Raw genomic sequence first — 23,700 nt, 5'->3', positions numbered from 1 at the left:
CATAGAAATCTATGGATCTGTAGTATCCACGCCCCGGAGACCCGTGAAAAATCCTGTAGTGTGCAAGCAGCCTTACTGAGCAACAATATTGGTCAGGCGAAAACTACCTCATAGTAAGGGCTAGTTCACACGTAAATTACATGTGGCTTATTTTGGCACTGGAAAAAAACGCTTCCTAATTAGGAAGTGTTTTTTGAACCTTGCCCCACTTTTTGTGGAGCGTTTTTTTTTGTTTTTTTTTAAACCGCTTCCAGGTGGTTTTCCTATCCTGTAAAGAGAATGGCCACAAAAAATGCATAGCGTTTTTTTACCAATGCTTTTTTTGCAAAAAAAAGTGACACGTTTTTATGCAAAAAAACGTGCGGTAAAAAACACGCGTTTTGCGCTTCCCATTCACTTCTATTGCTTTCTTCAGGCGGAAAACACCTGAAGAAAGGTCATGTCACTTCTTTTTTCGCCTAGTGTAAAAAAACGCTAGCGAAAAAAAATAGCTATCCCTCTTAATGGACTATCATTGTATGGAGGCGGATTATGACATGGAATCCGCCTCCATGTCCCCGTGTGAACTAGCCCTTAGATTGTCATTATTGGTTACTATACAGGAGCTTTCATCACTGAAGCTGCTGAGGTAAAGTGAAAGCTGAGATCTGATTGGTTGCAATGGGCAACTCCACAAGTCTCTGCCTGTGAGGCGGTTTACATTACTGAGATGTGATAGTAATACTGTGAGGGCTGCTCTGGATTACTATTCATCCTATAACATCTCTTATCAGTGTCAGGTGACTACTAAAGGGTCGTAATTAGAGATGAGCGAACAGTGTTCTATCGAACTCATGTTCGATCGGATATTAGGCTGTTCGGCATGTTCGAATCGAATCGAACACCGCGTGGTAAAGTGCGCCATTACTCGATTCCCCTCCCACCTTCCCTGGCGCCTTTTTTGCTCCAATAACAGCGCAGGGTAGGTGGGACAGGAACTACGACACCGGTGACGTTGAAAAAAGTAGGCAAAACCCATTGGCTGCCGAAAACATGTGACCTCTAATTTAAAAGAACAGCGCCGCCCAGCTTCGCGTCATTCTGAGCTTGCAATTCACCGGGGACGGAGGTTTCCGTCCAGTTAGCTAGGGCTTAGATTCTGGGTAGGCAGGGACAGGCTAGGATAGGAAGGAGAAGACAACCAACAGCTCTTATAAGAGCTAAATTCCAGGGAGAAGCTTGTCAGTGTAACGTGGCACTGACGGGCTCAATCGCCGCAACCCAGCTTTCCCAGGATCCTGAATGGAATACACTGACAGTGTATTCCCGTATACCCGATATATACCCCCGATACCCGTTCCAACGGTGTGCCCCCCCCCCCCCCACCTTCACCCCAGAAATACACTGCAAGTCCCCTAGCAATAGAATTGGGGCTATATACACCCACTATTTTTGCTACTGCCATATAGTGCCATTGTCTGACTGGGAATTCAAAGAATATATTGGGGTTACGTGCACCCACAATTTTTGCTACTGGTATATAGTGCCATTGTCTGACTGGGAATTCAAAGAATATATTGGGGTTATAAATACCCTCATTTCTTGCTACTGGTATATAGTGCCATTGTCTGACTGGGAATTCAAAGAATATATTGAGGTTACAAATACCCTCATTTCTTGCTACTGCCATATAGTGCCAGTTTCTGACTGGTAATTCAAAGAATATATTGGGGTTATAAATACCCTCATTTCTTGCTACTGGTATATAGTGCCATTGTCTGACTGGGAATTCAAAGAATATATTGGGGTTACAAATACCCTCATTTCTTGCTACTGCCATATAGTGCCAGTTTCTGACTGGTAATTCAAAGAATATATTGGGGTTACGTGCACCCACAATTTTTGCTACTAGTATATAGTGCCATTGTCTGACTGGGAATTCAAAGAATATATTGGGGTTACAAATACCCTCATTTCTTGCTACTGGTATATAGTGCCATTGTCTGACTGGGAATTCAAAGAATATATTGGGGTTACAAATACCCTCATTTCTTGCTACTGGTATATAGTGCCATTGTCTGACTGGGAATTCAAAGAATATATTGGGGTTATAAATACCCTCATTTCTTGCTACTGCCATATAGTGCCAGTTTCTGACTGGTAATTCAAAGAATATATTGGGGTTATAAATACCCTCATTTCTTGCTACTGCCATATAGTGCCATTGTCTGACTGGTAATTCAAAGAATATATTGGGGTTATAAATACCCTCATTTCTTGCTACTGGTATATAGTGCCATTGTCTGACTGGGAATTCAAAGAATATATTGGGGTCATAAATACCCTCATTTCTTGCTACTGGTATATAGTGCCATTGTCTGACTGGGAATTCAAAGAATATATTGGGGTTACAAATACCCTCATTTCTTGCTACTGCCATATAGTGCCAGTTTCTGACTGGTAATTCAAAGAATATATTGGGGAAACATGCACCCACAATTTTTGCTACTGGTATATAGTGCCATTGTCTGACTGGGAATTCAAAGAATATATTGGGGTTACAAATACCCTCATTTCTTGCTACTGGTATATAGTGCCATTGTCTGACTGGGAATTCAAAGAATATATTGGGGTTACAAATACCCTCATTTCTTGCTACTGCCATATAGTGCCAGTTTCTGACTGGTAATTCAAAGAATATATTGGGGTTATAAATACCCTCATTTCTTGCTACTGGTATATAGTGCCATTGTCTGACTGGGAATTCAAAGAATATATTGGGGTTATAAATACCCTCATTTCTTGCTACTGGTATATAGTGCCATTGTCTGACTGGGAATTCAAAGAATATATTGGGGTTACAAATACCCTCATTTCTTGCTACTGCCATATAGTGCCAGTTTCTGACTGGTAATTAAAAGAATATATTGGGGTTACGTGCACCCACAATTTTTGCTACTGGTATATAGTGCCATTGTCTGACTGGGAATTCAAAGAATATATTGGGGTTACAAATACCCTCATTTCTTGCTACTGGTATATAGTGCCATTGTCTGACTGGGAATTCAAAGAATATATTGGGGTTACAAATACCCTCATTTCTTGCTACTGGTATATAGTGCCATTGTCTGACTGGGAATTCAAAGAATATATTGGGGTTACAAATACCCTCATTTCTTGCTACTGCCATATAGTGCCAGTTTCTGACTGGTAATTCAAAGAATATATTGGGGTTACGTGCACCCACAATTTTTGCTACTGGTATATAGTGCCATTGTCTGACTGGGAATTCGAAGAATATATTGGGGTTATAAATACCCTCATTTCTTGCTACTGGTATATAGTGCCATTGTCTGACTGGGAATTCAAAGAATATATTGGGGTTATAAATACCCTCATTTCTTGCTACTGGTATATAGTGCCATTGTCTGACTGGGAATTCAAAGAATATATTGGGGTTACAAATACCCTCATTTCTTGCTACTGCCATATAGTGCCAGTTTCTGACTGGTAATTAAAAGAATATATTGGGGTTACGTGCACCCACAATTTTTGCTACTGGTATATAGTGCCATTGTCTGACTGGGAATTCAAAGAATATATTGGGGTTACAAATACCCTCATTTCTTGCTACTGGTATATAGTGCCATTGTCTGACTGGGAATTCAAAGAATATATTGGGGTTACAAATACCCTCATTTCTTGCTACTGGTATATAGTGCCATTGTCTGACTGGGAATTCAAAGAATATATTGGGGTTACAAATACCCTCATTTCTTGCTACTGCCATATAGTGCCAGTTTCTGACTGGTAATTCAAAGAATATATTGGGGTTACGTGCACCCACAATTTTTGCTACTGGTATATAGTGCCATTGTCTGACTGGGAATTCGAAGAATATATTGGGGTTATAAATACCCTCATTTCTTGCTACTGGTATATAGTGCCATTGTCTGACTGGGAATTCAAAGAATATATTGGGGTTATAAATACCCTCATTTCTTGATACTGGTATATAGTGCCATTGTCTGACTGGGAATTCAAAGAATATATTGGGGTTATAAATACCCTCATTTCTTGCTACTGGTATATAGTGCCATTGTCTGACTGGGAATTCAAAGAATATATTGGGGTTACGTGCACCCACAATTTTTGCTACTGGTATATAGTGCCAATTTCTAACTGGGAATTCAAAATGCGCAAGGCTCCCGGAAAGGGACGTGGACGAGGCCGTGGGCGAGGTCGGGGGAATGGTTCTGGGGAGCAAGGTAGCAGTGAAGCCACAGGGCGTCCCGTGCCTACTCCTGTGGGGCAGCAAGCATTGCGCCACTCCACAGTGCCAGGGTTGCTTGCCACATTAACTAAACTGCAGGGTACAAACCTTAGTAGGCCCGAGAACCAGGAACAGGTCTTGCAATGGCTGTCAGAGAACGCTTACAGCACATTGTCCAGCAGCCAGTCAGACTCTGCCTCCTCTCCTCCTATTACCCAACAGTCTTGTCCTCCTTCCTCCCAAAATTCCCAAGCTTCACAGAACAATAACCCCAACTGTCCCTGCTCCCCAGAGCTGTTCTCCGCTCCTTTCATTGTCCCTCAACCTGCCTCTCCACGTCACGATTCCACGAACCTAACAGAGGAGCATCTGTGTCCAGATGCTCAAACACTAGAGTCTCCTCCATCTCCGTTCAATTTGGTGGTGGATGACTAGCAACCCACCCTCATCGACGATGATGTGACGCAGTTGCCGTCAGGGCATCCAGTTGACCGGCGCATTGTGCGGGAGGAGGAGATGAGACAGGAGTTGGAAGAGGAAGTGGTGGATGATGAGGACACTGACCCGACCTGGACAGGGGGATGTCAAGCGGGGAAAGTAGTGTGGATGTTGAGGCAGGTGCAGCACCAAAAAGGGTAGCTAGAGGCAGAGGCAGAGGTCAGCAGCTTAGGCGAAGCCAGGCCACACCCGGAATCTCCCAAGATGTTCCAGTTCGTACCCAGCCCCGAAAAACTCCCACCTCGAGGGCACGTTTCTCGAAGGTGTGGAGTTTTTTCAAGGAATGCGCCGAGGACAGATATAGTGTTGTCTGCACAATTTGCCTCTCGAAATTGATTAGGGGCTCTGAGAAGAGCAACCTGTCCACCACTTCAATGCGCCGTCATTTGGAATCCAAGCACTGGAATCAGTGGCAGGCAGCAACGGCAGGACAAAGGCCGCCTGCCGTTCACGCCACTGCCACTGCCTCTGCCACTGCCTCTGCCTCTGCCACTGCTGACTGTGCTGGCGATGCACTCCAGAGGATGAGCCAGGACACCACTTCATCTGCCTCCGCCACTTTGTTGACTTCTCCCTCATCCTCCCCTGTTCCTGTCTTATCTCCTTCTCCTGCACCATCAAAGGCACCATCAGGTGCTTCTTTACAACAACCCACCATCTCTCAGACATTGGAGCGGCGGCAGAAATACACTGCTAACCACCCACACGCGCAAGCCTTGAACGCCAACATCGCTAAACTGCTGGCCCAGGAGATGTTGGCGTTCCGGCTTGTTGAAACTCCCGCCTTCCTGGACCTGATGGCAACTGCGGCACCTCGCTATGCCGTCCCTAGCCGTCACTACTTCTCCCGGTGTGCCGTCCCCGCCTTGCACCAGCACGTGTCACTCAACATCAGGCGGGCCCTTAGTTCCGCGCTTTGCACAAAGGTCCACTTGACCACCGACGCGTGGACAAGTGCATGCGGACAGGGATGCTACATTTCACTGACGGCACACTGGGTGAATGTAGTTGAGGCTGGGACTGCTTCCCAAACTGGCCCGGTGTACCTCGTCTCCCCGCCTAACATTCCTGGCAGGGACACGAGAAGAACACCTCCCTCCTCCTCCTCCTCCTCTACCGCCTCCTCCTCCGCCACCGCCTCCTCCTCCGCTGTTAGATTGACCCCAGCTACGAGTTGGAAACGTTGCAGCACTGGCGTTGGTAGACGTCAGCAGGCTGTGCTGAAGCTGATCAGCTTGGGGGACAGACAGCACACTGCCTCCGAGGTGAGGGATGCCCTCCTCGATGAGACGGCAATATGGTTTGAGCCGCTGCACCTGGGCCCAGGCATGGTCGTTTGTGATAACGGACGGAACCTGGTAGCAGCTCTGGAGCTTGCCAGACTCCAACATGTTCCATGCCTGGCCCACGTCTTCAACCTAGTGGTGCAACGTTTCCTAAAGAGCTACCCCAATGTTCCAGAGCTACTGGTGAAAGTGCGGCGCATGTGCGCCCACTTTCGCAAGTCGACAGTAGCCGCTGCTAGCTTAAAATCTCTCCAGCAACGCCTGCATGTGCCACAACACCGGCTTTTGTGCGACGTCCCCACACGCTGGAACTCAACGTTTCAGATGTTGAATAGAGTGGTTGAGCAGCAGAGACCTTTGATGGAATACCAGCTACAAAACCCTAGGGTGCCACAAAGTCAGCTGCCTCAGTTTCACATCCATGAGTGGCCATGGATGAGAGACCCTTGTGACATCCTACGGGTCTTTGAGGAGTCCACAAGGAGGGTGAGCTCTGAGGATGCGATGGTGAGCCTTACAATCCCGCTCTTGTGTGTTCTGAGAGAATCCCTGATTGACATCAGGGATAACTCAGATCACACAGAGGAGTTAGGGATAGCATCCGATCCATCACAGCTGGAGAGTAGGTCCACACATCTGTCCGTTTCACTGCGTTTAATGGAGGAGGAGGAGGAGGAGGAGGAGGAGGAGGAGGAAGAAGAGTTGTCCGATGATGTGATGGTGATACAGGAGGCTTCCGGGCAACTTCGAATCGTCCCATTGTTGCAGCGCGGATGGGTAGACATGGAGGATGAGGAGGAAATGGAGATTGAACTTTCCGGTGGGGCCAGAGGAGTCATGCCAACTAACACTGTGGCAGACATGGCTGAGTTCATGTTGGGGTGCTTTACAACCGACAAGCGTATTGTCAAAAAAATGGAGGACAACCAGTACTGGATCTTTGCTATCCTTGACCCCCGGTATAAAAACAACATCTCCTCTTTTATTCCGGTAGAGGGGAGGGCCAATCGCATCAATGCTTGCCACAGGCAATTGGTGCAGAATATGATGGAGATGTTTCCAGCATGTGACGTTGGCGGCAGGGAGGGCAGTTCCTCCAGTAGGCAACCAAGTTCTCACCGGTCCACACAAACGAGGGGCACACTGTCTAAGGTCTGGGACACCTTGATGGCACCCCCTCCCCAAAGTGCCGCCACGGAGGGTCCTAGTGTCACCAGGCGTGAGAAGTATAGGCGCATGTTGCGGGAATACCTTTCCGACCACAGCCCTGTCCTCTCCGACCCCTCTGCGCCCTACACGTATTGGGTGTCGAAGTTGGACCTGTGGCTTGAACTTGCCCTATATGCCTTGGAGGTGCTGTCCTGTCCTGCCGCCAGCGTCCTATCTGAGAGGGTGTTCAGTGCAGCCGGTGGCATCATCACTGACAAGCGCACCCGTCTGTCAGCTGAGAGTGCCGAACGGCTCACTTTGATAAAAATGAACCACCACTGGATAGAGCCTTCATTTTTGTGCCCACCTGTGTAAAGCACCCCAACATGAAACTCCATGTCTGTACTCAACCTCTCCAATTCCTCCGCATCCTCATACTCATCCACCATAAGCGTTGCACAATTCTGCTAATACTAGGCTCCCTCCACCCTGATTTCCCCCAACTCTGCTGGTTAGAGGCTCCCTCCACCCTGATTTCCACCAACTCTGCTGGTTAGAGGCTCCCTCCACCCTGCTTTCCCACAACTCTGCTGGTTAGAGGCTCCCTCCACCCTGCTTTCCCACAACTCTGCTGGTTAGAGGCTCCCTTCACCCTGCTTTCCCACAACTCTGCTGGTTAGAGGCTCCCTCCACCCTGATTTCCACCAACTCTGCTGGTTAGAGGCTCCCTCCACCCTGCTTTCCCACAACTCTGCTGATTAGAGGCTCCCTCCACCCTGATTTCCACCAACTCTGCTGGTTAGAGGCTCCCTCCACCATGAATTGGTCCAAACTGGGCTGTTTAGAGGCTCCCTCCACCATGAATTGGTCCACACTGGGGTTTTTAGAGGCTCCCTCCACCATGAATTGGTCCAAACTGGGCTGTTTAGAGGCTCCCTCCACCATGAATTGGTCCAAACTGGGGTTTTTAGAGGCTCCCTCCACCATGAATTGGTCCAAACTGGGCTGGTTAGAGGCTCCCTCCACCATGAATTTGCCCAAACTGGGCTGTTTAGAGGCTCCCTCCACCATGAATTTGCCCAAACTGGGCTGTTTAGAGGCTCCCTCCACCATGAATTTGCCCAAACTGGGCTGTTTAGAGGCTCCCTCCACCATGAATTGGTCCAAACTGTGGTTTTTAGAGGCTCCCTCCACCATGAATTGGTCCAAACTGGGCTGTTTATAGGCTCCCTCCACCATGAATTGGTCCAAACTGGGGTTTTTAGAGGCTCCCTCCACCATGAATTGGTCCAAACTGGGCTGGTTAGAGGCTCCCTCCACCATGAATTTGCCCAAACTGGGCTGTTTAGAGGCTCCCTCCACCATGAATTGGTCCAAACTGGGGTTTTTAGAGGCTCCCTCCACCATGAATTGGTCCAAACTGGGCTGTTTAGAGGCTCCCTCCACCATGAATTGGTCCAAACTGGGCTGTTTAGAGGCTCCATCCACCATGAATTTGCCCAAACTGGGCTGTTTAGAGGCTCCCTCCACCATGAATTGGTCCAAACTGGGCTGTTTAGAGGCTCCCTCCACCATGAATTTGCCCAAACTGGGCTGTTTAGAGGCTCCCTCCACCATGAATTTGCCCAAACTGGGCTGTTTAGAGGCTCCCTCCACCATGAATTGGTCCAAACTGTGGTTTTTAGAGGCTCCCTCCACCATGAATTGGTCCAAACTGGGCTGTTTATAGGCTCCCTCCACCATGAATTGGTCCAAACTGGGGTTTTTAGAGGCTCCCTCCACCATGAATTGGTCCAAACTGGGCTGGTTAGAGGCTCCCTCCACCATGAATTTGCCCAAACTGGGCTGTTTAGAGGCTCCCTCCACCATGAATTGGTCCAAACTGGGGTTTTTAGAGGCTCCCTCCACCATGAATTGGTCCAAACTGGGCTGTTTAGAGGCTCCCTCCACCATGAATTTGCCCAAACTGGGCTGTTTAGAGGCTCCCTCCACCATGAATTTGCCCAAACTGGGCTGTTTAGAGGCTCCCTCCACCATGAATTGGTCCAAACTGGGCTGTTTAGAGGCTCCCTCCACCATGAATTGGTCCAAACTGGAGTTTTTAGAGGCTCCCTCCACCATGAATTGGTCCAAACTGGGGTTTTTAGAGGCTCCCTCCACCATGAATTGGTCCAAACTGGGCTGTTTATAGGCTCCCTCCACCATGAATTGGTCCAAACTGGGGTTTTTAGAGGCTCCCTCCACCATGAATTGGTCCAAACTGGGCTGGTTAGAGGCTCCCTCCACCATGAATTTGCCCAAACTGGGCTGTTTAGAGGCTCCCTCCACCATGAATTGGTCCAAACTGGGGTTTTTAGAGGCTCCCTCCACCATGAATTGGTCCAAACTGGGCTGTTTAGAGGCTCCCTCCACCATGAATTTGCCCAAACTGGGCTGTTTAGAGGCTCCCTCCACCATGAATTGGTCCAAACTGGGCTGTTTAGAGGCTCCCTCCACCATGAATTGGTCCAAACTGGGGTTTTTAGAGGCTCCCTCCACCATGAATTGGTCCAAACTGGGCTGTTTAGAGGCTCCCTCCACCATGAAATGGTCCAAACTGGGGTTTTTAGAGGCTCCCTCCACCATGAATTGGTCCAAACTGGGCTGTTTAGAGGCTCCCTCCACCATGAATTGGTCCAAACTGGGGTTTTTAGAGGCTCCCTCCACCATGAATTGGTCCAAACTGGGGTTTTTAGAGGCTCCCTCCACCATGAATTTGCCCAAACTGGGCTGTTTAGAGGCTCCCTCCACCATGAATTTGCCCAAACTGAGCTGTTTAGAGGCTCCCTCCACCATGAATTGGTCCAAACTGGGGGTTTTTAGAGGCTCCCTCCACCATGAATTTGCCCAAACTGGGCTGTTTAGAGGCTCCCTCCATCATGAATTGGTCCAAACTGGGGTTTTTAGAGGCTCCCTCCACCATGAATTGGTCCAAACTGGGGTTTTTAGAGGCTCCCTCCACCATGAATTGGTCCAAACTGGGGTTTTTAGAGGCTCCCTCCACCATGAATTTGCCCAAACTGGGCTGTTTAGAGGCTCCCTCCACCATGAATTTGCCCAAACTGGGCTGTTTAGAGGCTCCCTCCACCATGAATTGGTCCAAACTGGGGTTTTTAGAGGCTCCCTCCACCATGAATTGGTCCAAACTGGGGGTTTTTAGAGGCTCCCTCCACCATGAATTTGCCCAAACTGGGCTGTTTAGAGGCTCCCTCCATCATGAATTGGTCCAAACTGGGGTTTTTAGAGGCTCCCTCCACCATGAATTGGTCCAAACTGGGGTTTTTAGAGGCTCCCTCCACCATGAATTTGCCCAAACTCTGCTGGTTAGAGGCTCAATCCACCCTGATTTTCAAAACAAATGTTGGTGCCAACCTCAACTTACTACAAGGGCCAAATTCACTGCTGGTGACAAGCTCTCCTCACTGCAAGTGCCAAATACACATGTTTCAAGGTGTTTTCCTACTGTCAGAGAGGTGGTATTGAGTGTGTAAAGTGTGTAGTTGTTAGGCTGTGATGTTGGGGTAATAGAGGGTCTTTGGTGTGTTAGATGCCCCCAGACATGCTTCCCCTGCTGTCCCAGTGTCATTCCAGAGGTGTTGGCATCATTTCCTGGGGTGTCATAGTGGACTTGGTGACCCTCCAGACACGGATTTGGGTTTCCCCCTTAACGAGTATCTGTTCCCCATAGACTATAATGGGGTTCGAAACCCGTTCGAACACACAAACATTGAGCGGCTGTTCGAATCGAATTTCGAACCTCGAACATTTTAGTGTTCGCTCATCTCTAGTCGTAATACTAAGGGCTGTTTTTTTAAAATGTTGCCCAAAACACGACCATCCATTGGGCAAGTTCATCCAAAAGCTAAGAATGCAAAATTGTGTCAAAGAGCTGAGACAAGTGAACAACTCGCGGCTTGAAAAGAAATGGATGACTTTAGCTAATATAACCAACAATTTAACATATTTTTCGCAAGCGAAGCTGCGGGTATTCGTCTAGTAATAAATAATATGGAACTATGCAGCGTACCATATAGTGTCCTACATCATTTTTATGAGGTTCCACTGGAACCACCATCTACAGAAAATAGAACCTCAAGCAGAGAATAAACACATTCATATTCTGATATAATCCTACATGGAGATGTTCATGAATCATTGAAATACTTCTATTCAGTCTCCCTTCCTTGCAGTCTCAGATAGAATTACCTGAAGATTTTCAATACAGAATTGATGCCCATACATATCAATGGCAGACAAGAAAATGGATTCCACTTGGTTATGACGAAGCTCATATGACGGCAAATGTGAAGCAATAAGGACCTAAAAATTAAGAAAAATATTCATCCGGTTAATAGTATACTGTACCCGCCATTCTTGTGAAATACATATTTTGGCTCAGAATCAGAAAATTAGATGCATTACCTGACGGGCCCGCAAAGCCACTTTTGCATTGGTTGTTTTGCTCAGTTGCGTGAGCTCTGTCAAGATATTCAGCAACTCATCTGTTAATGTAGGGTCCCGTCCACATAATTGATCCTAAATATAAAGTCATTTTTAGAAAAAGATAAAGTTTTTAATTTTGAGTGACTCCATTTTGTTATATATCTTGCACAATTACCTTCTATTTCTATTTACTACCTATAAAACGCACCTCTATTATTCCACATAATTATAGAGCAAACATTCTTTATAGAATCTGCAGGGCAAATTTATACAATGAGAACATTGAGGCAGATTTGTATGCCAATTTCCCAGTGTATAAGGCATAAAAAGTCATATTGCTGGCATGAATGCAAATAAATCTGGTGGGGATGATGGCCAAGTCCTCTATGCAGTCTCCATGTCTATTTTCAAGGGATGTCATTTGAGTGGAGTCTTGGAGGCATGTCTAGCAGTCAAAAATTTCTAACCAATACATACATTAGCCAAAATGTGTTTCTGTGAGCCTTTTAATAGGGCAGCAGTGGGAAACACTTTTGGCCTAAGGCGCCAAGGTTGCCTATTTTGTTGTGGTTTTCTGAGCCAAAGTCAGGACTGGATTGAGCAGAAGGTACAAGTATAATCAGACATGTTTTTCCACAAAATCAGAGTGTCTTATTGATGTTATATTACAGGGTTAATTGATCAATCTATATGTATTTCTTGTACATTTGTAGGCAGGTCACTCTGCAGGTTTGGCCTATATTTCTGTATATTATGTGCTCAGTAGATAAGAATTTCTTCAAATTCCTGTACCATAAATGGTTATGTTACAAGTTGACCACGTCAGCCCCTCACCCTCCCCAAAGGTACTATAAAAGCTGTAGGAGCCTATTGTTTAGTTCACTTTGGCTGGAATCATGGCATGTACGTCTGGAAGTAATCGAACAATGGGTATATGTCAAGGCATGATATATAATAGGGCTCCCCCTTCCAGTGAGCTATTATATCATTTGTAACCACAGCTAACTATTATCTCTTTTCATTTATTAAACACTTATTATTTCATTATATTCTGCTGTGATTATAGTTATTCTTTGAACATCTTTGAGTTAACTTGTTAAAAGAAAACCTGTTTGCCCTCAATAAGTATTATAGTACATATATACTGTAGTTCCTATTTCTTTTGTAGCCACCTATGGTTCAAAAAACTGCAGCAAAATCTGCAACTAAAAAAAGCTGTGTTTCCACAACGGAGGGCCTCAATCTGAGGGTCCATTCACACAGAGTTTTTTGGCGAGGATTTTGGCACCGAAAAAATCCGCTTCAGGAATTAGGAAATTTTTTTTTCCCTTCAGCACAGTGTATGGACCTTAAAAAAAAACCGCTAGTGGTACCACATGGAATTTCCGCCTCCCATGGACTGCATTGGTGGAAGCAGTGGAAAAAAAGCTAGCGGAACCCATAGAATTCTACGGGGATGTGTTTTTTCCATGTGGATTCTGACACAGATTCAGTGCCAAAATCCTCGCCAAAAAACTCGGTGTGAATGGACCCTGACATCTTCTCCTGGAAAGACCCAGTGTTTAATCAGACAACACCTATAAACTTTTACATATCTCCGTTAGACATAACTGCATTTCGAGTTTTGCAACAATCTAATATTTCTCTCTGGGTTTATTTCTTTGTTAATGAGTGTATATAAAAGGGTTGTCTAAAACAAAATAGCTTTAACTCCTCTTAAATCGACACTAACTTTTCAGACAACTTAGGGTCCATTGACACAGAGGAAAATGGTGAGGAATTTGGTGTGGAATTTTCCACACTGAAAAAAAAAGCCTCCCATTGATTTCAATGGGTTCTGCTAGCATTTTTTTCCCGACTAGCGGAAATTCCACTAGCTAGCTGAACCCATTGAAATCAATGGGAGGCTTTTTTTTCCGTGTGGAAAATTCCACACCAAATTCCTCACCATTTTCTTCCGTGTGAATGGACCCTTAGTCTCATTTAATAGAGCATGTGATTCTGGACAAAAATGCAAAGCACTTTATTTACTTCTCTAAGGGTAAGTTCACACGATGTAACATTGAGCGTGATCTGGCACGTATACACGTGCCGGCAGATGACGCGCTCAAAATGCTCCCATTTATTTCAATGGGAGTTAGGAGCGCATACGCCGCGTTATTTTGCGACCGTGATTTTGTCGCTCCTTCTCTTCCATGCACCGCCATGTGCCCAAACATCAGTTTACACCCACATGTGGAGTATTTCTGTGCTCGGGAGAAATTACATGATAAACTGTGAGATGAATGTTCTCGTTTAACCCTTTGTGAAGGTGTTAATTTTAGGGCTAAATGAATGTATTAGTGAAAAAAACGTCAAAATTTCACCGTCAAATTTTAATTGCTATGAAATGCTTAAAAGGGTTAATAAACTTCCCAAATGCTGTTTTGATAATTGGAGGGGTTCAGTTTTGAAAATGTGGTGATTTATGGGGGTTTCTAATATATAGGCCTTTATAATCACCGTCAAAATTGAAGGTGTCCCTAAAAAATTATTTAGCAGAATTTTCATGTAAATCTAGAAAATTGCTGTTACACTTGTAAGACCTCGTTCCCATCTGCATTTGTATTCTGTCTGGGAGGGTCCACATGAGGACCCTCCCCGAATGGAATACCAAACTCAACTGCAAGTGGTGTGCCAGTGAAAGCACACGGACCCCATAGACTATAATGGGGTCCATGTGCTTGCCGCCTGATCTCTGCAGGAATCATGCAGACAGGAAAGTAGTTCACAATCTACTTTCCTGTCTGATGATGCCAATATAAAGCAGAGATATGGTAGATAATATTTATCAATGTATTTGGTTAATATGACTATCTGTTCGAAAACCAGATCACTTTACATTTTGAAAATTGTGATTTTTTTTTCCAAATTTTCATCAAATTTCCTATTTGTTTTATAAATAAACACAAAAATATTGATTTGTGTTTTCCACTAACATGAAGTACATTGTGTCATGAAAAAAACAATCTCAAAATCACTTTTGAAAGTTAAAGCGTCTCAAAGTTATTACCATATAAAGTGACACGGCAGCTTTGAAAAATTAGGCCTGGTCCTTAAGGTACTTTTAGGCCTGGTCCTGAAGAGGTTAATATACTAATCTTGTAAAAGTCTGCCACTAACTGTTCAGAATCTCTGTATTCACTGAAAAACCGAACAGCATGAGTTGGAACTTTTTGCTGAGGGATTAAACTGCACAGAACTGAAGCTTAGAAGAAATGGATTGTGATGTAGGAAAGCTGTGAACACAGGTCATTTTCTAACTAGCATTTCACCAGCTGACATTGCAATATGTGAGCAGAACTACATAGTCTTTTTACATTTAACATCCAAAATATTTTGCTGCTGCTTTGTCTGTGGATGGGGTGGTCTGTGAGCAGACTGCCAGTTCTTATGTCTAATGAAGCAGCAGATGGAGCACAGTACAGAGACTGGGGGAACAGAAGAAGCTCACCCAGGAGACTGATCAGGACCCTTTGCCAGTTCATTACAAAGCCACTCAATAGCAGGTTGGAGAGATGACAATGTGGTTTTTAGTATAACACAATATCAGAGCTATCTGAGCTGTGCTCGGAAAAGAAAAAAAAAGGAGAAGAAAATGCTGAAAAATGCAAGACACAGGTAACACTGAAATACGGAAATACTGTTAGGGAAGTACATGACAGGTTATTCTGATATTTTCCTGGATTGGTAAAACACACTTTGTGTCTATTCACCCCAATACAAAGATGGAATTTACAAATATTTTAAAACAAATTCAGTGCAAAAAAATGCAATAGTAATAATTATATCTTCTGTTCATGTTGTGAATATTGACAATTTTTTGCCAAGTGAATTGCTTGAAATAAGTGTTCTCTTACATTGAGGGCCTCATATTTATATTTATAATTGTATAATATTGCTCTCAGAACGGAAATGTATGCCTTACAGAGAGCAAATATGACTAATAAAGGTTATATAAATGAGTCCAGATCTGTCTGACATAACTACCACTGTCTATCCATTCGTTCACAGTCACATGGAATGGATAAAATGCTCGCATGGTTACAAATGGTTGTTATACATGAGACTTACAGTAATTTAACATAGTTCGACAGTAATGGTGTAATAACAGCCCAGCACAATCTATTCCAAACAGTCCTAAACTTCACAATCACATAAAGGAAGGCATATAAAATTTCTAGTTTAATTTCACCCCATTACACTTTGAACAATACATTTTCAATTGGCGCAAGAAGTGTATACGGGTGAAAACGATGAAATTACAATACATGCTAGACCTTTCCATAGCAGTGTATGCGCATACATTAATAATTATATACGACACACACAAAATACAGGCACATTAATTGAATTTTTCTTGTCTTCACTCTCACAGTCTGCAAGCAAAAGCCTGCAAGCAGTTCCCTTACAAGGCCTGACGTTTTCCCGTCATCCCTATGTAATTACACACTTGAATGGCTGGACACTGAAGAAAATTGAAGGCCTGAGCTAGGAACAGCTGCCATTTTCTCTCTCCATCACGCGGCTATGATTGCTTGAGAAATGAACAGGCCCAGCTCAAAGCTACTCCGGAATTCTCAGAGGAAATACGGTTCTATGTTCGAATAATGAGATTCTTAAGGCAAGCGTTACTTAGAATCACACTAGCTAACAGCACATTCGCCCCTCTCACAAATTAAAACATATGAGAGCCAAGGCCAAGATCACAGCCTTCATCATACACCCGATGATTATATTTTCAGAGGTCCAGCCTGGTATTCAACATTAATAGAGGACGATAGGGGACATAATATATTGATGTCTCAAGTCTATGGCACTGGATTTGGCGTTTTTAAATTTATTTAGATTTATCATAAGGAATATATCATATTATATAGGCATAGGTAATGTACAGATTACTAATTAGGTTGGGCTAGGTTCACACAGCGTTTATTTTTTATCGGTTAACTGAAAAACTACATGCAATTTTTAAAAGGGGAGCCAAACGCTGCTGACATGCCGCCCGGCCACACTTTGCCTCAGACCGGCGTAGCATGCAGCAGCGCACCCGGCCCAAACAAGCCCAGGCGCACCTACCCTTGAACTCTGCGACTGGGAACACACAGAGCACGGAAAGGACCGCACACACGGAAAGCACACAGCTCTCCAGCATCTACATGGGGAATGCTGTGGGAACAGGGATCACCGGCTTGCTTAAGGGGGAGAGGGGTGGGGGGGCACGGGGGGGCGGTAGGGGGTTGCTGGTTTGGGGGAGGTGCTGGTGGTAGGGGTTACAGAGGGGGCCGGGGGGGGGGGGGGGGGGGGTCGGGCTTCACTCCAGAGGGCAGAAGGCAAGTAGGGGGGCCACATTGCAGAAGTGACAAGCGGGGGGGGGGGGGGGGGGGGGGGGAGGGGCGGTAACCGAGCTCACGGGTGGGTGGTGCTTGGGGGAAGGGGTAGATGTATGAGGTGACTGGAACTCTAAAGGGGGAAAGGGGGACGTGGGTGGGGGGTAAGGGGAGAGCCAGGGGCGTGGGTGGAGGGAAAGGGGAGGGCCGGAGCTGCAGGTGGATCGCGCAAGGGTGAGGGGACAGCGGACAAAGTCGTGGGTTATAGCTAGTACATTTATAAAATATATACAACAATGTGATTTTTTTGTATTTTATTTTTGATATTCTATCTCTCACTATTAAAATTAACCTACCCTTAAAATGATAGACTATTCATGTCTTTGTCACTGGGCAAACTTACAGAATCAGCAAGGGATCAAATAATTATTTCCTTCACTGTATCTCCCCTATTTACCATATACTGCTGAATATGTATCCTCAGAGTTTACAGGTGTATTGACTAGGTTTCAGACCGCCTCTGCTATCTAGTAGCAGTGGCTTGGCTGGTGACTTCAGTTCCAAATCCTAATCAACTGTATTCTCATTTCTCTGTGAACTTGAGGAGAGCTAGAACAGTGCCTGGATCAGTGCCTCTGTTGTTTATGTTTCTAAATCCAGAAGTAATAATGTGCAATTTAGTCTTGGAACACGCTGCTGGACTAGCCTGTACATCATGCAAACTAAAATTTCCATGAATTTGGCACTGAAACCCATAAAGGGGTTGTCCCATCACAAGGATCCTATCTATACTGCTTGTTAATGTGGATTTAAGACTTTTCCTAAATACACTGCTTCAGCAAAATTGCTTTGTTTGTCCACTATCTTACTTTATGCAATTCATTGTTGACACAGCCCTTGACTTATCTGCTCAAAAGTCAAGTGATGTATCTGCCTGCTCTCAGGGGAGAGGGAGGAGGGGCTAAGTGCACGGGAGCGAGCCTGTGTTTCTAGCTATTCCTGTGTCTACACCACGTGACCTAGGTCCTGCACTCAGATAGGGGAGAGGAGCTGTTTTCATTTCTGAACTCGTCTTCTGTTCTACCAGTTATCAGGCTAGCTAATTCAATTGTGTTCATTATGGCAGAGACAGGCAGTCTCTGTATGTAACACAGTTGGAGTTGCTCCTGCCTGTACTTCATAGAACAATATTGTGAATATAGTGTTTTTGAGGACCTTTGATGACATCACAAGCCCTTCAGCCACCCCATAGGATCAGGCTACGTGGTGGGCGGACCTACACACTAATTTGGGGGCTGAGCTAAACGACAGGTTGCATGTGAAACCCCACCCACCAAATGACGCAAGAAACCAGAAAGAAAGAAGATTTTACAGCAGTGAAGACTGGTGAGTATGCGACGTGGGAATACCCCTTTAAAGCGACATTCCCATCTCAGTGCACAACTGCAGTGTGCATAAGTGCAATGTGCAGATCTAAGTAGTTACCCCAGCAAAACACAATTCATTGTGAGGAAACATGTAAACAAGTACAACCAGCCCCAACACGTGTTTACTCTTTATTACATGTCTAAAGAATTCTACATTTTTCCATAGTGGGAAAACAATTCCTAGCAAGTCAAGGCTTAGTGGACCTGCTTTCATGGTTGTAGGTAGAAAGGAGTACTCAAGTGCTGTGTGTAGTTGAGGTGCTTTTAAAAGTAGCATCAAAACAGCATGTGATTTTGCTTCAGTTTATCATGCTGTAATTTTTACATGTGACACACATTTATATTACATGCTTCATCTGTTTTAACTGCACCTCAGCTGCACTGTATACTGGCTTACGGTGCTGTCACACAATTACATGAAAATACATTTTTGCCACAATTGTAGTCATAGTTTTTTTAAAGAAAAAAAAAACAACAAAAAATAAAAATAAAATTTTGGGAGGGATAAGACACTGAAATAAGCATTCCATTATTGCTATACTGCAGGAATGGTGTGGTTCACGGCCCCATATTTATGTAGTACAATGACATAGAGTGGTACTACATTAAATACGTTGTCTACGATGTGATAAATGAATAAATAAAGAGAATGACATATTGAATAAAGAGACTGGCCTATTACATCACACGCCACTTCTAATGCCAATGCTTCAGTCCTCCCTACTAGACTTTGTTTACTTACAGTAGCTACAACATTGACCATATACATATACAAATTCTGCAGCCAATCACTGGCTTCAGTAGTCTCAAGCCTTGTGCCACTGAAGCTAGTGATAAGCTTGAAGCAACGGCATAGGGAATATGGCACATCATTGTCGTAGATAAGTAAAAAAAAAAAAAAAAAAATCCTAGTGGAGGGGCTAAAGCAACACTGCTAAAAGCAGCAAGAGATCACACAGGGGGGTACAGTTTACTTACCATCTTCTGCATTTATTATTATCATATCTAGGATAACCCTTATTATAATAGCTTACTCTTACAGAGACAATTCCAATGGCAACAGTGCAACTGAGCGCAAAAAGCTAGTGAAGGGCAATGAATATAATAATCATGACTGGTAAGCAATGTATTATTCCGTAGAGTTAAAGAACAGGATCTGTCTATGTAATTAATACATACTTAGTTATGAAAAAGATGTATCTGAACAGTTTTATTACAGTGATCTACATATAATTACTAGGGAAGGTAAGAATAGGTGACTTACAATTAGCATAGTAATTAGAAGATTCTTCTTGGTGACTTGAGCATGGGAGAAGATGTAATTCAGAACCATCGTGAGGTCACTTTTATTCTCTTCACGAAGACTGAAGACACACTTGTCGTAATGACCTGCAGGATAAAAAAACAGATGGAGAAACAAAAAATATGTGTTAGATAAAAAATATAGTACAGTACCAATACCAATTATTACAAAGGATAATGACATGTATACATGTGGAACGCAACACAGACAATTAAAAAATGTCATTCTTTTATGGTGTATTTAACAAATCCACTGTTGCTAGTATGGATCACTCCAGGATAGAAACCTAGGAGGTTTCCAAGGGCAACATAGAAGTCTTTAGAAAGTCAGTCCCTTATCAGTCTTGGCCACTGTCAGTCCAACTTGGATACTAAATGAAAGTTTTTCACTAAAACATTTTTCAAGCATCATATAACACTCCCAGCTAAAGTGTCATAGGCTGCATTTAATATTACCTACTTGGTGAACTCCAAATTCTGAGTATTTAACTAGGTTTTTAGTTGTAAATTTCTCTTGATGTGTCATTATGTCAGAGTTTACAATTATCAATTGAAAAAGCTTTCTGGACAGAACAACCCTGTTGCTTGTTGTGAGGGTTTCCCGTTGGTTCCTGAAAGTATGTCACTGACCCATTTTCAATGGTGGTAACCCCAAATCACACATCTGATGCATGGGCATCTTTGCAGCCTTAGGAGCCCCTGCACTAGCAACTGTGTGCCAAAACCTAATTATTATTATTATTAGTGACTGTAGCACATCGTATTGAATCCAGTTTGCCAGAAAAGAAACAAGATATCATACATCCAATAGTATCTTGGATCACGGCTTGATCACGGTTCTTTAGTTTCAGTTCTGACTAATGTGAGGGCAAAGAAAAAAAACAAAAACTAATACTGTAAGGGGGGGGATTCCTCACAACCCAGTTAGACTGTCAGGAATGCCCTTCTGACAGTGGGCAGAGATCGGTGAATTGAGCGCACTGTCTGTTTTCTAGCGGTATATAAAATCGCATGTGCCTGAGGACATAAAAGGTCCTCTTTAAGGATGAAAAAGCTTTCCAAATGATCTTGGCCATATGTGAAAAAGTAATTGCCCCTTAAACCTAATAACTGGTTGCACCACCCTTGGCGGCAGCAACTGCAATCAAGTGTTTGTGAGAACTGGCAATGAATCTTTCACAGCTCTGAGGAGAAATTTTGGCGCACTCTTTTTTGCAGAATTGTTTTAACTTAACCACATTGGAAGATTTTCAAGCATGACAAGCCTGTTTAAGATTATGCCACAGCATCTCATTGGATTTAAGTCGGGAGTTTGACAGTTTGAACAGTTCACTCTAAACCTTCATATTGTTTTTTAGTTTTTGTTTTTTTCAGCCATTCATAAGTAGACATGCTGGTGTGCAACGGATCATTGTCTTGCTACAGAACTTATGGCCAGACATTCTGCTTCAGGATTCAGCAAGTCTTCCAGGTCCTGAGGCAGCAAAGTAGCCCTAGAAAAACACACTTACCACCACAATGTTTATTTTTACATCACATGTAATGGGACATATACTTTCCAAAAAGCTCCACTTTGTCTCGACAGTCCACAGAATATAATTTTAAAAGTCTTTGGCAAATATAAGATGGATTTTATGTTGTTTTTTTGCACAGCAATGGTTTTCGCTTTGAAGTCTCTCATGGATACCATTTTTTGCCTAGTCTCTTTCTTATTATTGAATGATGAGCAATGACCTGAACTATGGCAAGTGAGGCCAGTGGAGCTTTAGATGTTGTTCTGGGTTCTTTTGTGACCTCCTAGTGGAGTCATTGATGCACTCCTTCAGTGATTTTGGTAGGCCAGGCACTCCTGGGAAGTTTCATCACTGTTACTTGTTTTCCCCATTTTTTTTGGTAAGAGCTCTCACTGTGGTTTGCTGGAGTCCCAAAAGCCTTAGAAATGGCTTTTTAACCTTTTCTAACCAGACAGATAGATGTTAATAACTTTGGTTCTCATCTGTTCTTGAATTTCTTCAGATCAAAGCATAATGTGTTGGTTTTTGAGATCTTTCAGCCTACTTCATGTTCTCATACAGGCTCTATTTAAGTGATTTCTTCATTCTACAAGTCTGGCAGTAATCAGGTCTGGATGTGGCTAGTTGAATGGCTTTCCAAAAAAATGTGTTATCGCACTTAATTCATGGAGTGGGGGGGGGATAGTTTTTTCACATGGGGCCAGGTTGTTTGGGTAGCTAAACCCCCTCCCCCTAATAAACAAAATAATCATTTAAAAATGGCTTTTTGTATTTACTGAGGTTTTTCTGATATTCAAATTTGTTTGATAGTCTGAAATATTTAAGTGTGATGAATGTTCAAAAACAAAGTAAATCTGTAAGGGGCAAATACTTTTTTCACAACACTGTATGCCTTATTAGGGTTTACAGCAGATTGCCTAGGTACCAGTCCTCCAAACTAGCTGTAATGGCTGACTATTGACTCAGTCCCTGTTCCTGGGCCACCTGTACTTTGCTGTATCGCTCTGTCTCTCTCGGCATATTGCTTTCAGTTACTGAGCTTTTATAAGAGCTAGTAAAGTTTCTTGAGCAATGTCTCTTATCTACATGTAAATCCAGAGATAACTGCAATTTAAAAAGCATGGAGCACACTGCTGGACTGACACTGGGTTCACACCAGCATTCAGTCGTAGTACTTAGGTTTCCATCCTCTGCTGGAAGAAGACAGAACCTGTCAGACCGGGTCTGGCCGTGAGCGCCGGTGAGCGTTCTAGGCTTTCCATTGCGAAACCTTTTTTTTTTTTTTTTTTTTTTTGGGGGGGGGGGTTTAAATCGGACACAAAGTCCTGCATGTCCGACTTTGTGTCTGGTTAAAAAAAATATGGTTTCACCGCGGAGAGCATAAAACACTCACTGGCGCTTACAGCCGGACACTTTTTAAACCCATTCAAATGAATGGGTTTGAAAAATGCCTGCTGGTTTCCGTCTCCTGCCCAGTTTCGGGCAGGAAACGGAAACCTGTATAAACGGAGACCCGGGGCGCAGATGTGAACGAGCCCTGAGATGATAAACAAGGACTGAAGGGGATAGGTAACAGGAGGGCTGTTGAAACCCTGATTTGGGAAAGCTCATTTAATGCCTATGGACTTTATAGTGAGCCATCATAAAAGCTTCTACCGATGTAATGTCTAGGGCCCTAATACTTTTGTCCACAAAGTGTGTGTAACATTGATAAAAACAGACAAGTGTCAAGAAAAATACACAAATGTGTGTATAAAACGATTATCTGTCAGATCATAGGTTAGGAGCTGAATCTGCAAATGTGTGTTCAAATGAGTGTAAATTTAAGTGGCAGAAAAGATCATGTTGTCTCGTATGTTATTAGGGAAACTGCAGTGCAAGAACATTCCATATACGGTACAGTAGGAGTGCTCCAACACTACCATATGTCGCCAGAAGATGGCAGTCAAAGACTATTTTAATCACTGCAATTTTCAAGGGAATAAAATTACACAAAAACTATGACAAAGGTTACATGGTTTACTTTTCATATTACTAATAAAGAAGATGTAGGCCATACCATGCTGGAACTGTGTTTCAACCTTCAAATACTGCCGAAGCAAATCCATGACTACTGCCTTCATGTGGCCTCGAATGCCGCTTCGGTATCTAACAAAATAATATCAATATTTAATAAAACCAATATAATACACTAACAGATCGCCTTTAAAAAAAAAAAAACAAGAAAATACTGGAAGGCCTATCACAAGTACACCACAGAAGAAGGCACTATGACAAAGCACATACAGACCATGGCTTCTATACAATGCAGTCATTAAGAAGTATTACTCGTCTTATTACTTAGCTCCTAGATTGCAAAATAGTGTGGAGGTTGATAGAAAAAAAATGATCAGACAAGATCTAGCATTAATATCAGAAGTG

At 43.7% G+C, this 23,700-nt stretch overlaps 1 protein-coding gene across 1 annotated transcript in view; it reads right to left on the bottom strand.

The window, feature by feature from the left end:
- ACACA (acetyl-CoA carboxylase alpha) overlaps positions 1–23,700 on the bottom strand; it is a 290,659-nt gene that overhangs the window by 212,795 nt on the left and 54,164 nt on the right. Inside the window, exons 23-26 of the mRNA XM_075264375.1 lie at positions 23,339–23,427; positions 19,728–19,852; positions 11,647–11,760; positions 11,431–11,544 (exon numbers count right to left, since the gene is read on the bottom strand). Of these exons, the coding sequence (XP_075120476.1) occupies positions 11,431–11,544; positions 11,647–11,760; positions 19,728–19,852; positions 23,339–23,427 (442 nt within the window). The remainder of the gene's footprint in view (positions 1–11,430; positions 11,545–11,646; positions 11,761–19,727; positions 19,853–23,338; positions 23,428–23,700) is intronic.

This window comes from Leptodactylus fuscus, chromosome 2 (genome assembly GCF_031893055.1).
Source record: "Leptodactylus fuscus isolate aLepFus1 chromosome 2, aLepFus1.hap2, whole genome shotgun sequence".
In the NCBI taxonomy this organism is placed as follows: Eukaryota; Metazoa; Chordata; class Amphibia; order Anura; family Leptodactylidae; genus Leptodactylus; species Leptodactylus fuscus.
This window is presented reverse-complemented; position numbering and strand designations above follow the sequence as displayed.